We start from the raw sequence: 14,178 nt of genomic DNA, 5'->3' as shown, positions 1-14,178 counted from the left end.
AACCCCCCAAACACTTGTCCTCTTTTTTTATTCCTTTTTTTAAGTGAAAGATGCCATTATATTTTCATTTTATAATCAAGAAAATTAGGAGTGATGCTTATATCCCTTTCCCTGAGACATCAAATGAGTCTACAGGTTTTATTAATCTTACTTTCTAAGTGTCATTTGAATCTATTCCTATTCCCACTAACACCACTTTAGCTTGTTACCATTATCTTGACTGAAATTTCAGTAGCCTCTTGGCTACTTCTGGCTCTTCTTTAATCTGTTATCCATCCTGAAGGCACAATAATTAACTTTGAAATATGTCTGATTTTCATTCTCTTCCTCAATTGTTCTACGGCTTTCCATTGCTTCTAGAGTAAAAATGAAACTCCTTAACAGTGCATAGTTCCCCAGCCTCACGAGTGCCATGTTCTGCCTAACTCCCCACTTCACCCATGCTGGCCTAGGTTAGTCCTTTGTATTTTGTTAGCTCCCTCCTGTTTTTGCACATGCTTTTCTCTTTGTCTGGACCATTCCTTTTTTTCTTTCACTTCACTTGTTAACTCCTGGTCATGCCAGTTTCACATCTTAGCTAAAGTTTTGCTTCTTTAGGGAATATTCTAACCTCCTAGATAAGGTAATAACATCATACATTTCCAAAGCTACAAATGACATTTATTTATTTGATTATAAGGTTGCCTTTCTCTTCAGTGGCCTATAAACCCTATGAAGGTAGGAACAATATCTAAATATCTAGTTGTCTTTTTTTCACCCGTTTTTGGATTCCTAAGACCTAGGTCAGGACCTGACCCCTAAATATCAATTCATTAATTTTCTAAGTTGATGTTGTAAAGATTTCAGCAAATGGAGTTTTGTAATATAAGATTTAAAAAAAATATTTATTTTTTAGTTTTAGGTGGACACAATATCTTTATTTTATTTTTTTGTGTGGTGTTGAGGATCGAACCCAGCACCCCGCGCATGCCAGGCTAGTGCGCTACCACTTGAGCCACACATCCCCAGCCCGGTAATATAAGATTTTGAATATGAATTTTTATAAACATAGTCATTAAAATAGTAGAAGCTAGCTGGATACTGTGGCACATGCCTGTAATCCCAGCAACTTGGGAGGCTGATGCAGGAAGATTGAAAGGTCGAGACCAGCATGGGCAACTTAGTGGGACCCTGCCTCAAAATGCAAAATAAAAAGGGTTGGGCCGGGCATGGTGGCGCATGCCTGTAATCCCAGTGGCTCTGGAGGCTGAGGCAGGAGGATCAAAAATTCAGAGCCAGCCTCAGCAATTTAGTGAGGCCCTGAGCAACTGAGCAAGACTGTCTCAAAAAATGTGATTCAGTGGTTAAATGCCACTGGGTTCAATCCCCAATACAAAAAAAAAAAAAAAAAAAGGTGTGAGGAAAGGGGTTGGGGTTGAAACCCCCAGTACCAAAAAATAAAAGAGTTAAATTGCCAACTAGCTTTTCAAATATGCGGAACCAGATTATTAATAGTTACATAAAATATAACATGTTCTTTGATTATTTATAGTAAGTTTTTATTTTTAGATGGTTTTAAATTTAACAGATTTATTGTGAATATAGTATAGAGGTTGTATGTATCCCATAGCTTTTATGAACATATTCATTAATAAATTTGTTAATAAATATACTTACTAAATAATATTATATTATTGACATATAATTATGTTTCCTATTTTAACATTATTAACACATTTCATTATTATGATATATTTGTTATAATTAATGAACCAATATTAACACATTATTGTTAACTAAATCTGTATTTTATTCACATTGCCTTAGTTTTTCCCTCATATCCTTTTTCTGTTCCAAGATCCCGTCTAGGGTAGTATAATCTATTTAGTTGTCATGTGTTCTTTTGGTTTGACAGTTTATCTTGTGTCCTTGTTTTAGACAGGTTTGAAGATTATGAGTCAGATATTTGTATACTTTCCCTCAACTGCGATTTATTTGATGTTTTTCTCATGATGAGACTGATGAATGTGTTTGGGGGAAAAAGACCACAGTGCCATTTCCATCATGTATTGAGAGTATCCTACTGTCAGTACTCTTCAGCACTGCTGATGTCAAACCTTGAACACTTGGCTTGTCACGTTTATCCACTATGAAATTACTGTTTTTCCCTCTCCTTTGTATATTGTACTTCTTGGAAGAGAATCTCTTAGTGAAGTACACAATTGGAGAATGGGAATTATGTTCTGTTTCCTTAGGGTCAAATATTTATGTAAACTTTTGGGAAATATTCCATAAGGGAAACTTATCTCTTCTTCCCATTTATTAATTTATTCATTTGAATCAGTATTGACTCAAGGATATTTATTTTGTACTCTGAGTTATAATCTGGTAGTACTTTATTTTTTTGCTCATATTGTTCTAGCTTTGGCCATTTGGAGTGCTTTTAGTTAATGCTACATTCCTGTGACATACCCCCATCATTGTGAGGTTTATGGTGATTTTCTTTTTGACTTTTGAACAATTTTTTTTTTTTTAATTTTCCTACACTACAACATGCCCCAGGCTCATCTTGATGTATATTATCTGCCCCAGTCCTAGAATCAGCCATTTCTCCAAGGAGCCCTGGTTCCTTTTCTTAGAGAATGATTAGAAACCAATACCTGAGCTCTGTGTATGCTTATTACTACTGAGATGTCATTGTTTCTAGGCCCTCACATCAGATAGAACAAGGAAATATATGGCTGTATACTAATTGATGTATATGCACATTGTATGTAATAATCTGTATCTATTAAGTGATATTCAGGGTATTTACTATGAATTTTTTCCATTGGAAAAAAAATTATCTGTGGGGCTGGGATTGTGGCTCAGCGGTAGAGCATTTGCCTAGCATGTGCGAGGGCCTGGGTTCAATCCTCAGCACCACATAAAAATAAATAAATAAAATAAAGGTATTGTGTCCAACTACAACTGAGAAATAAATATTTAAAAAAATTATCTATGAATTTTGAATGAATTTATTTGGTATGGTTTTGATAATTTTCTAACAAAGTAACTCTCCAATTATTCATTGCTAAGGGAGAAAAACAATTCATACTTATAATACCCAATAATGGGTAACCTATTTGGTCTTTGAGTGAATTCAGTTATAACAAACACTAAAAACAGTGGAACTCTTTGGGTTGGCTTCACTGCTTATATTCTGGAACTCAGCTGGCCATGTGTGAAGAATGCAGCCACCATTCACTGTATAATTTAGTTTATTTACAGCCAGTTTTCCTTTCAGAGAGCAATTTAGTTTTGTTGTGGTCCTGGGGATTGAACCCAGGGGTGTGTAACTGCTAAGCCACATTCCCAGCCCTTTTTTAATATTATTTTGAGACAGGGTCTCCCTGAGTTGCTAAGTGCCTCTCTTAGTTGGGATTACAGGCGTGGAGAGTCTTATCGTTTTACTTCTTAATAGTTTCTCTGTAACACAGTCTGAAGGAGGAAAAGAAAAAGTCTTCTCCAAAGAGTTAATTTTGTTACTTGGTTAGAAATTGATTATGATGGTGGAGATGGGCATAATTGAATATGTTAGATTGACTGCTAAATTATTTCTCTTTACTAAATGTAATTAAGAATTAACTGTATTTGGTCCAAGTATCTGAATTTATCTTATGTGTTTATCTTTTTTGGGTTTTCCCCGCTTTCTTTTATTTTTTGGAGATGGGGATTGAACCCAGGGATTTGTGTTTGCAAGCACTTTATCATGAGCTATATCCCAGCCGTTTTGTGTTAATCTTAATAAGCAACTTGAACTATAGGACTTGTAGATGTCTGTCAAAACAGCTTTTGTAGTTACCACAGTTATAGTAATTAATATAAACACAGAAACATGAGGTGATTCTGTATTATCTTATTTCTTTTTATTTGGTTATTCTGTTTATGAAAGGAAATGTAATATGCTTTGAACGTACTACATGGTAAGCCATTTTCAGTCCACTATCATTTGAATTGGACAGTAGGGAAAGTATTGTTTTCTTTTAGGAGAGCTGTCATTATAGAAAACAAAATTATTTTAAGTTGTTTTGATGAAACGGAAGACTTCTGTATTTTGGATATTGTTTTCAACTCTAAACGTGTTTTTTAAATTTGAGTCATTATATATTTTAATTCTAATTTTTTTGCTGTAAAAGTAAGTTCAACTTGAAAATTAATATTGAATTATGAAATCAAAACAAACCTTACTATTCTCTTACCATTTATTCATGAATGAGAAAGGGTAGACATATTCTAATAGATTCTATTGAGAATGAGAGAGATAGAGCCACTTTCTTTAATCTTTAGCATGGTAACCAGACTCTGGAATGTCACAGAACAGTCAAAGAAGCTCAGCAAGATTAGATCAAAGCAAGCCTGTCTTGCTACTTTCAGCTCAGTGTTCTGTATTTAACCTTGACTCACCAATTGGAACTCCTTCATTCCATATGTTGTTGTTATTTATAGTACTTCTCAAACTTTTTTTTTTTTTTTAACTATTCAAAGAATAACTCAAGACATTTCTGTGAAGATTTATTACAAAAAAAAAAAATCAGTAAATTTCTCTGAAGACTTATGTGTATTGTTTTGTCCAAGTGAATTTTGCTTTAGCTTCCTTAACATACTTATTTTACTAAACTCATATTCCAGTGTGATCTGCCATGTTTTTCCTGTTTATATCTGCCTCCCTGTGTCTTGGGCATACTATTTTAGACCTAATGGTATGTGAGTACTTAAATTATGATTTCTGTTCAACAACTCTCATCCCATAGATATTTTAGTATCAGACTGCTGAGTCTTTGAACTCAGCGGCATCATTGACTGTACATGGAGTGGGTTTTTGTTTTTGTCTTTTGTTTCATCTTATGCTCTTATCTCTGGGGATCTGGCAGAATTCATGCCTCCTGCTTTCTTCCCAGGGTTCTAAGGCCCTAAATGCATTTAAGAGTTATAGGGTATAGAATTCTCCCTCATTAAAAGTTCTTATATGTTTTCCCTCTGGATAGACCTACTCTATTCAGCTTACAAAATTGAAAGATGATTTTTCATAGTAAAATCAAAACAGCCCCAGTTTGATGACTTGTAAACTTCAGGTGATACTATGTATACATCTTTACAGATGCTAATTAGTAATTTTCTTTCTAGGCTTTTCTCCTTATGCTCATTGTTTCACCAATACCTCTGCTAATTATAGAAGATGAACCCTGGAAATGACTTAATGACATTTTTGGCTTCCAATATAACTGCCTGTGGGGCTTAAATATAAGTGGTAGTTTTATAGTAGTAATTAATTTTTTTTTGTTTTAAAGATAACTGAACTCATATAAATATCAGAAAATATATATCTTTGAGAAGGGACATTGCTGGAGATTGAACCCTGGTCCCTGCTTTTACTAAGCAAGTGCTCAGCCACTGAGCTATAACCCTAAAATGTATACCTTAAACAGCACAAATTACAAGTCATTAACTTTTAAATCTTTTCACTCTTATTTCTGTTAGTCATCAAACTTATAAACAAACATATCTTTACAAAATAATTGTAAAGTAATTCAGAGCATTTAAAATATTAATAATGTAAGATCTAGTATATTTCCTTGCAATTCTTGGAAATTTTTTTCCCTCCTCCTTTTCTTTTCCATTTATTTATTTAAATGCTAGGGATCCAACCCAAGCTTTGCATATACTCTGGTAAGCGCTCTACTAATAAGCCACATCCCAAGCCAGTTTTCAGTTTTGTGCTGTTTCCCTGTCTGCCTCAAGTTATTTGGTTTTTCCTAGAGCTATTTTCCTAATTGGTATTACTTTCAAATTAGGGAGCGGATGATAAATTCTATTTTAAAAGAAAGTAGAAGATTGCAAAAATGAACTGCCTTAATGTTCTTTTTTTTGACATTCTACTCTTCACTATCTCTACAGATTCCTTCCTCTTTTGAGGCAAGATACCACAGTCAAAGAGATTGCCACCTTTTATCTAAGGGTAATTCCTTTACCTTTGCTCAAAATTTTTTGTTATTTAAAAAATATTAATCTAATTTTAAATAGAACATTTACAGAAAGTACAGATAATTCTTCCCAGGGGCCTTAGACAACTAAGTGCATTTAGAGTTGTAGGGTATAGAATTCTCACTCATTGAAAGTTTCCTCACCCCATTTCCCCTGATGCTGATATCTTACATAACTGTAATTATCAAGAGTAGGAAGTAACATTGGTATAATATTATTCATTAAACTGCAGACCTTATTAGAATTAAACCAAATTTTCAACTACTCCCTTTTTCTGTTCCAGGATTTTATCCAGGAACTCATATTGAATTTAGTAATTTCTCCATTGTCTTCTTTAATTTGTAAGTTTCTTATTCTGTCTTTGTCTTACACGAACATGATACTTTTGAAGAGAATAGATCAGTTAATTTTTAAGCATGTCTCTTAATTTGTGTTTGTACAGTGTTTTCATATGAAAACATTTTAGCATTTACTGAGTGGATCTTGTCAGCAACATTTGTGATCTGATAATGATTCTGTTTGCTCTTATTTCCTTTCTATATTTTAATTGAGGTTCCTTTGTAAGGAAGAGTCACTTTTTCTCCTGTTTACTTGTTTATGTCATTATGGACTCCTTAATGCTTGTTCTGTGTTTTTAAATTCAGTGCTATCCTTTATTGCTCAGTTTCTTTTTTTTTTTTAAGTATATTTTTAGTTGTGGATGAACACCATACTTTTATTTTTATGTAGTGCTGAGGATTGAACCCAGTGCCTCATGCATGCTGGGCAAGTGCTGTATCACTAAGCCACAACTCCAGCCTCAAATTTTGTTGTTCAGTTTCTTAAGAACTAATGGCTCCTGTGTTCTTTGGACAACCCCTCATCCTTTTTGTTTTCTTTTAGAGTTTTCTTAGTTTCTGACATAAGATGATGTTCCAGCCCATCTTGTATTTTCCTGCCTCAGTCTTAGAATCAGCTACTTTGTCTAAGAGCCTTGATTCTTTTTATTGAAATATTTAGAAACCAAAATCTGGGCACCAGATACACTTATTGTCACTATACAGTCTTTGCTTCTAGGCTCCTTAGTGAACAGAGCTAGGAAAGTAAACAAATGCACATAAATATTTATGTGCATATATTACAAATATAATAAATACGAATTTATACTGATGTCTCTGATTCCAGTCCAACACCACAGAATTAATTTTAGCATTTCTTCTTTCTTTATTTATAACTTCTTTTTTTTAAACAAACATATCTTTTTTTTTATACCTTTATTTTATTGATTTATTTTTATGTGGTGCTAAGGATCGAATCCAGTGCCTCACAAGTGTGAGACAAGCACTCTACCTCTGAGCCACAGTCCCAGCCCTATTTATAACTTCTTTAACCCCAAGAAACCCATTTCTAATTTTCCTTATTTTTCTTCCCTCTCTTCTTTTGGTTATTCATTATAATACATTTAGTTAATTTGTTGGTGTCTCTGTACTATTTTGAGTTCCCACCCCATGCTGGCTGGTTTTAGTTGTTTGTTTTTTAGTTAAAAACTTTTTTATAGTATATTTGAAAATTGCTATGGCTCTAACAGTCAGAATTAATTTGGGGCGGGAGGGTGGTACCAGGGATTGAAACTTGGGGCACTCAACCACTGAGCCACATCCCCAGACCTATTTTGTATTTTATTTAGAGACAGGGTCTCACTGAGTTGCTTAGCACCTCACTTTTACTGAAGCTGGCTTTAAACTCATGATCCTCCTGCCTCAGCCTCCCAAGCCACTGGGATCATAGGTTTGCACCACTGTACCTGGCAGAATTAATTTTTAAAAAGAAAAAAATATGTGTCCAGAAATGTCACTTTTCCTTTTCCTCAGTTACCCTGTTCCTATTCTCTTCATTTTCCTACATCTTTCTACCCCTTTCTTACCTGCCCTACCCAGAGCCTTGGATAGTACTGAACCTTATATGTACTAAATTTTTTCCTGTGTGTGTGTGTGTGTGTGTGTGAGAGAGAGAGAGAGAGAGAGAGATAAAATTTAATTTGTAAATGAGGCACAGTAAGAGATTAATAGCAATAATCTCTTATTATACAATAGTCTATTTTATAGACTATTGTAATAAAATAGACTAATAAAATGTACTATAATAAATGATATATGAATATGGTGCCTTTATCTTTCAAAATATATTATTTTCACTTAAAGGAAGCACTTTATGGCATCTCTTTGGCATATTTGAATTGGTAGCAAGACTTGTGTATGGAGTCCTTTTTAAATAAAATAAGGGTTATTTGAACACCAACACTGTGGTACCACAACAGGCAATCTGATAACAGACATGTACTGAGTGACTGAATGATAGGCAGCATACACAGGACAGATACTGTATGTAGTGTGGCTATGCTACACAAAGGGATGATTCATCCTGAGTAGGATGGAGCAGGATGGTATGATATGTCATTACGTTCTTTATGATATCAGCAATTTAAAACTTAGGAATTATTTATTTTCTGGAAAATTTCATTTAAGTTTTCAGACCACAGATGACTATAGAAAATGAAACTGGATAAGAGGGGACATGTCCTGGTAATCACTCCATATCATATGAAGATTGTCTTCTTTTTCTTTTCTTTTTTTTTTTTTCCCTTTTACAGTTACACAGTTTAGATGTACCATAATTTTCAATCACTTTCCTATGTGTTGACGCCTTAGGCCATTTCTAATAATTTACAATTACAAAGAATGCTGCAATATATATGTATTTTTGTATCATTGGATGTGGTCATCTTGTTCAAGAATAGGGAATGTCTTTCCCTTTGCTCAAGTCTTCAGTGTTTTTCAGCCATGCTTAAACATTTTTTCCTCATATAAGTTTTATACATTGCTTACTTTGTTCCTAAGTATTTCATCTTCTTTTTTTTTTTTTTTTTTTTTGTGTGTGTGTGTGTGGTGCTGGGGATTGAACCCATGGCCTTGTGCATGTGAGGCAAGCACTCTACCAACTGAGCTATATCCCCAGCCCCAGTATTTCATCATCTTGGTTGTTATTGTAAGTGAAATTTTCCCTGCCATTATGTCCCCTGAATATAGTTTTTGTATGAAGGCTTTTGATTTTTATGTGTTAATTTTGTATTTTGCTATTTCAATGAATTATTTTTTAGTTTTATCATTGATTCCTTGGGGTCTTTCAAGCATACTATCATATCCTCTGCAAAGAGAGATAATTTTACCTTTATCTATTTCCTTTGGGATTTCTCTTAACTAGTCAGATTGGTTAATACCTCTAATACAATGTGAATAGCAGTGGAGATGGTGGGCGTTTTTGTCTTATTCCTGATATTAGTGGAAATGCCTGTTTTATTTATTAATTGAGATAATGGTTGTAGAACTAAAGTGGATAAATATTTTATGTTGAGAAAGTATTTCTTAAATTCATATTTTCTTGAGTATTTTATTTTGAATAGGTGTTTTATTTTGTCAAATTTACTCCATCTCAGTGTTTGGAGAAAGCAATGTCCCCCTTTAGGTTTATGAATATAGTATCTATAATAGATTCCCTAATTGAACCAGTTCTATACTCCTGAGATAAATCCCACTTGGTCATGTTGTATTATTTTCTTAATGTCTTGAATTTTGTTTGAAAACAGTAAATTGTTCCCTCTAGTGTATTTCAGGAGTAAAAATTTGTTTCTTTGCATTATAGTACATAACTTTGCCTTATAATTTTTTATGTATGACTCCCTGATTAGAGTGAGATTGCTTTTAGAACCTGCAATAGATTTACTCTTCTTTTCCCTTAGTGCCTAGCAGAGTTCTTCATATGTAGTTGATTTTCTCCCTATTGAGTAAATTAGAAGCAGAAATAGCTCATTAAACTTTTACTGAATAAAATCTGAGTTTTGTGTTACACTTAGACAATGAACAGTCACCACTGTTATTAATATTAAAGACCACTCTCCACCAGGGTAGGGAAGGTCTGAGTTCTGGTTTGGAATTTTGTTTTGTGTAGGCTACAGGTAATATTTTAACTTTAGACATCTTTGGATCTCAGTTTTTCCATCTGTCAAATCAGGTTGGCACTCTTATCTTTTGAATTGTTTCATATCTAAGTGATTTTATGAAATTATTTGTAATCATTCTGTATAAGTGCTTTTTCCTGAATTTTTGTTTTTAGAATTATTTATTTCTTGTAATCCATAGATACTTTTATTATTGTAGATAATTTTGAAAAGCAAATTCTCACTACCAATAAATTAGTTATGCTGTGGAATATTTGAAAGAATATCAGTGGGCTAATAAAGCTCTTTTAACTAAATGATTTAATATGTGCTTAACACATTTTACTTTTAGGTATGTCTGACTGCAGCAATGATACAACTACTCTTGGTGCATCTAAACCAGCCACAGAAGAAGTCAAGTCTAATTCTGAGGTGACTGGATGGTGTTATATTGTTTTGTAAAGTCAGTCCATCTCAATCAAGGTTTCAGACTAACTTAATTTGTTCAAACTTGTGCCACTCTATAAATAAACTCTTTTACACAAAGGGTAAGAGGAGGGAGAGGTTTCTTCATAATGGCAAGTAAGTCACACTTGCCTTCAGGCATCTGAAATTTTTAGACCACAGCTTGTCACATAATAATAAACATAAAAGCTGTATAAGTTCTTATTTAAAAAGGAAATGTAACAATTGCTATAAGTTACTCTTGAAATAATAGTTGTAGTAGGTTCATATTTTGCTCATCTATTCCCAAGAGCACTTTGGTTTGCTATGTGTCAGAATCCAGGTATAGTGTTTTTAAACCAAATTTCAGATTTGTTGAACCTGAGTGGTAGACAGTAGACCTTATGTAGTTTTTTTCTTCTGATAGAATCACCTGTAGAACTAAGAACCACTGTTCTAATTCATTAGACAAAGGAGAAATATTATGAAATATTAATTTTATATTGAATTCAAGTCAAATAGAATGTGAAACATAGTCATAATTGCCTATTATATTTGTAGTGCTTAAATATTTTACCATGTAGCACTTTCATGGTGTCCCACATTGACTCTTAGAATAACTCACTGTAATTCATTTAGGTAAGTAGAACAGCTGTTATTTTTTCTTTCTTTTTTTTTTGTTGTTGTTGAACAAATTTAACTTTCAGAGCAGTGGTGACTGATCTAAAGGAATGGATGAGGGTAGCTTTCAACATGGGGCCTTCTGACTTCAGCTGTGTTTCTTACCAATTTGTAACTTATATAGCTAGTGATGTACTAGGCGCATTATTGCTTTATTTGAGCAAGATACTGCCTATGTGACAAACCTCAGTGAGGAATTTAGCACCAAGTAATTTACTTTTAGTCTGAAAATCAAAGATAAGTTCTTTTTGGCAAGTATGTATTATTTGTAGACAATTCAGAATTCTTTGTAATTTATGACGACTTGGCTGTTTATCATTTGGAAAAGCAGTGTTGTTAGATGTATGTAATCCTGAGAAAGTAGAGAATTATGTGTACTTATTTGTCTTACTTCACAGATTTCATTTTCAGTGACCCAATCTCTGAATCTGTACTCTTGAGAGATGATCAGGGGGAAAGTTTGTTTGTGAGCTACAGGAAAGAGTGGCAGCACAGCCAGTGACAGGACTCATAATTTATAATAAATAATAATAAGTGCAAGTATTCTGTTTATGTGACTTTTGTTTGTGTGAATGTTCCTCTGATAAATGTTAAACTAGAAATTCCCTGCTTGGCAGAGAGTGAGGTTTGGGTAACAGTGGTCTGAAGGAAACCACTGCAAATTAATGAATTGTTCAAATTTGTCTATAAGTTAACATAAAATCCATGTTAGGCATTCCCTCTGTGTGTGTATGTGTTTTAATTTTTTTAACTTATAGATGGACACAATACTTTTATTTATTTATTTATGTTTAATTTTATGTGGTGCTGAGGATCGAACCTAGTACCTCATTCATGCTAGGCAAGTGCTCTACCACTGAGCTACAACCCCAGCCCATTCCCTGTGTTTTTAACTATACCCAAATATGTCATGTCCAAAGGGAATGCTATAATAATAATAATAATAGTAATAATAGCAGACCAGGTATGTAAGTATAAGCTGAATCTGTGCCCCAATTTAAAGCATTATAGGAGTGTATAATTAACCAAAGTAAGATTTAAGAATGCTTTGTGATTTTTTTCCTATTTGTAATGAAATATTGTCATTTTAGACAACATGTAGATTATTAAGTGAAATAAACCAAGCACAGAACAACAAGTACTGGATAATCTCACTCATATGTAAAATATATAAAAGTTGATCTCATAGAAGTTGAGAGTACAATGTTAGTTACCAGAGACTAGAGGGAATAAGGGAGAGGGAGGGATGGAGAGGTTGCTCAGTGAGTACTAAGACACAGGGAGGTAGGAGTTAGAAGTTCTAGTGTGCTATTATTGCATAGTGGGTTCATTGTGGGTAATAATTATGTACTATATATCTAAAGAATCTAGGAGAAAGGATTTTCAATTTTTTTGCCATAAAATAACAAATGAGGAAATAGATATGTTTAAACTGAGCTTACAATGTATACATGTATTGAAACATCAGGTGGTACTCTATTAATGTGTACAACTTCTTATTTTTATCACTTAAAAAATAAAAAATAAACTCCCCTCTTATTAGTCTGCTGATTTGAATCTGCTTTTCCAAATCTCTGGATCAGATTGCTTACAAATAGAAACAGAAGGTAGGTTAATTGAGCCATTCACTGAGAGCCTATTGGTTGCCAGGCATTGTAGTAGGTTTTACATTTGTAATCTCAGTGCCTCTATAACACTTTTGGCAGTTGAGGTTTTTCTTCCCATTTTACAGATTAGTTGAGACTGGAAAGGTTAACATAGCTATTAAGGAACCAGAGTTATGACTTGAACCCAAATGAAAGTGAAAAAGATGAATAAATTTAAGAAACTAAGTAGAAAAAAGTTATTTAAAGGTAGAAGCAAGAAATTGGGAAAACAAGCAGGTAAGTATATTTTTAATAACAACAACAAAAGAAAGCAAAGACAGTGTGGCTTGGGATTATAGACTTATTTTATCTGTCCCTCAGTATAGTAACACTAGTATATATAGCAATTTCTAATACTGAGGAAAAATGTAGGCAAATATTTGCATTCTTTTGTGTAACTCAGAGATTGAAAAAATAAATTGGGTACAGATTCTGCATTCAAGGCTTATGTTGATCAATAGAGGAAATTTATAAATAAATAAAACGCAGAATAATAATGCCATTTGAGTGATACAGATTATTCACAGGAATATCAACCAGGAATATCAGCAGTGGTGGCATTATGCTGTCGTAGAGCTCAGGTAGAATTTGAGCATGTGAGTGATAATGCTTATTGCTTGAGCCAAGGCTGAGGGAAGGAAAATTTAGAAACATGTTTGGGAAGAGTGAGTAAGTTTGATTTATCTGATGAAGTATAATCGGAAAGAAGATAGTTCTGGTCTCAGGGAGAATTTTTCATGCTGAGGAGTTAGCTTTTATGTTGTAGACATATGCGTGGGAGACATTTTGAAAACAGATGTGTTATTTTTATTTTTGGTACCAGGGATTGAACCCACGGGCGCCTTACCACTGAGCCACATCCCCAGCTGTTTTCTGGATTTATTTAGAGACAGAGTCTCACTGAGTTGCTTAGAGCTTCACAAAATTGCTGAGGCTGGCTTTGAACTCATGATCCTCCTGCCTCAGCCTCCCAAGCTGCTGGGATTACAGATGTGCACCACCATGCCCAGCTGCATGTTATTTTATAATGCAAAGTAATATTTCCTGCTGTAAAACATGTTGGGGAGCTAAAGAGTAATGAAGAGTGCTAATTTACATAGGTGTTCATAGCTGGCCCTTTTGAGATGATGTTTGAACAGATATTTGAATGAGATGAATGTCATCTCCCAGACAGAGGAAATAGCAAGGGCGAAAAAAAGTTTGGTGTGTTAGAGCAACGGTGAAGAGGACGCTGGCTTGGAACCAAGAGTCAGGAAAAGGTATGAGGAATGTGGTTCAAGAGGCAACTAGCAGCTAAGATTGTTGTGTGTGGCATAGAAATGAGAACAACTGGCAGAAGTTGAGAAAGTTGAAAGAAGATTTGAATTGCAGTTTGCAGTTAGCAGTAATTGAAAAATAAACACAAGTTCTGGGTTGACACTAAAAAAAAAG

At 33.9% G+C, this 14,178-nt stretch overlaps 1 protein-coding gene across 6 annotated transcripts in view; it reads left to right on the top strand.

Annotated features, from left to right (window-relative positions):
- Arfip1 (ADP ribosylation factor interacting protein 1) overlaps positions 1-14,178 on the top strand; it is a 121,696-nt gene that overhangs the window by 6,293 nt on the left and 101,225 nt on the right. For 2 of the 6 annotated variants that reach the window (XM_046458865.2, XM_046458867.2), the window contains exon 2: positions 10,329-10,408. The exons of 3 other annotated variants lie outside the window; for them this stretch is intronic. In XM_046458865.2, coding sequence (XP_046314821.1) covers positions 10,331-10,408 — 78 coding nt within the window. In that variant the 5' untranslated portion in view covers positions 10,329-10,330. Of the gene's footprint in view, positions 1-5,941; positions 5,978-10,328; positions 10,409-14,178 lie in introns of those variants that run through there. One more of the 6 variants, XM_058583908.1, reaches the window with a different exon arrangement.

The sequence above is a fragment of the Marmota monax genome, unplaced genomic scaffold (genome assembly GCF_021218885.2).
Source record: "Marmota monax isolate L192 unplaced genomic scaffold, Marmota_monax_Labrador192_F-V1.1 WCK01_AAM20220418_F8-fsc00002, whole genome shotgun sequence".
In the NCBI taxonomy this organism is placed as follows: Eukaryota; Metazoa; Chordata; class Mammalia; order Rodentia; family Sciuridae; genus Marmota; species Marmota monax.
The sequence above is the reverse complement of the archived record's forward strand: the minus strand, read 5'-3'. Positions and strand labels throughout refer to the sequence as shown.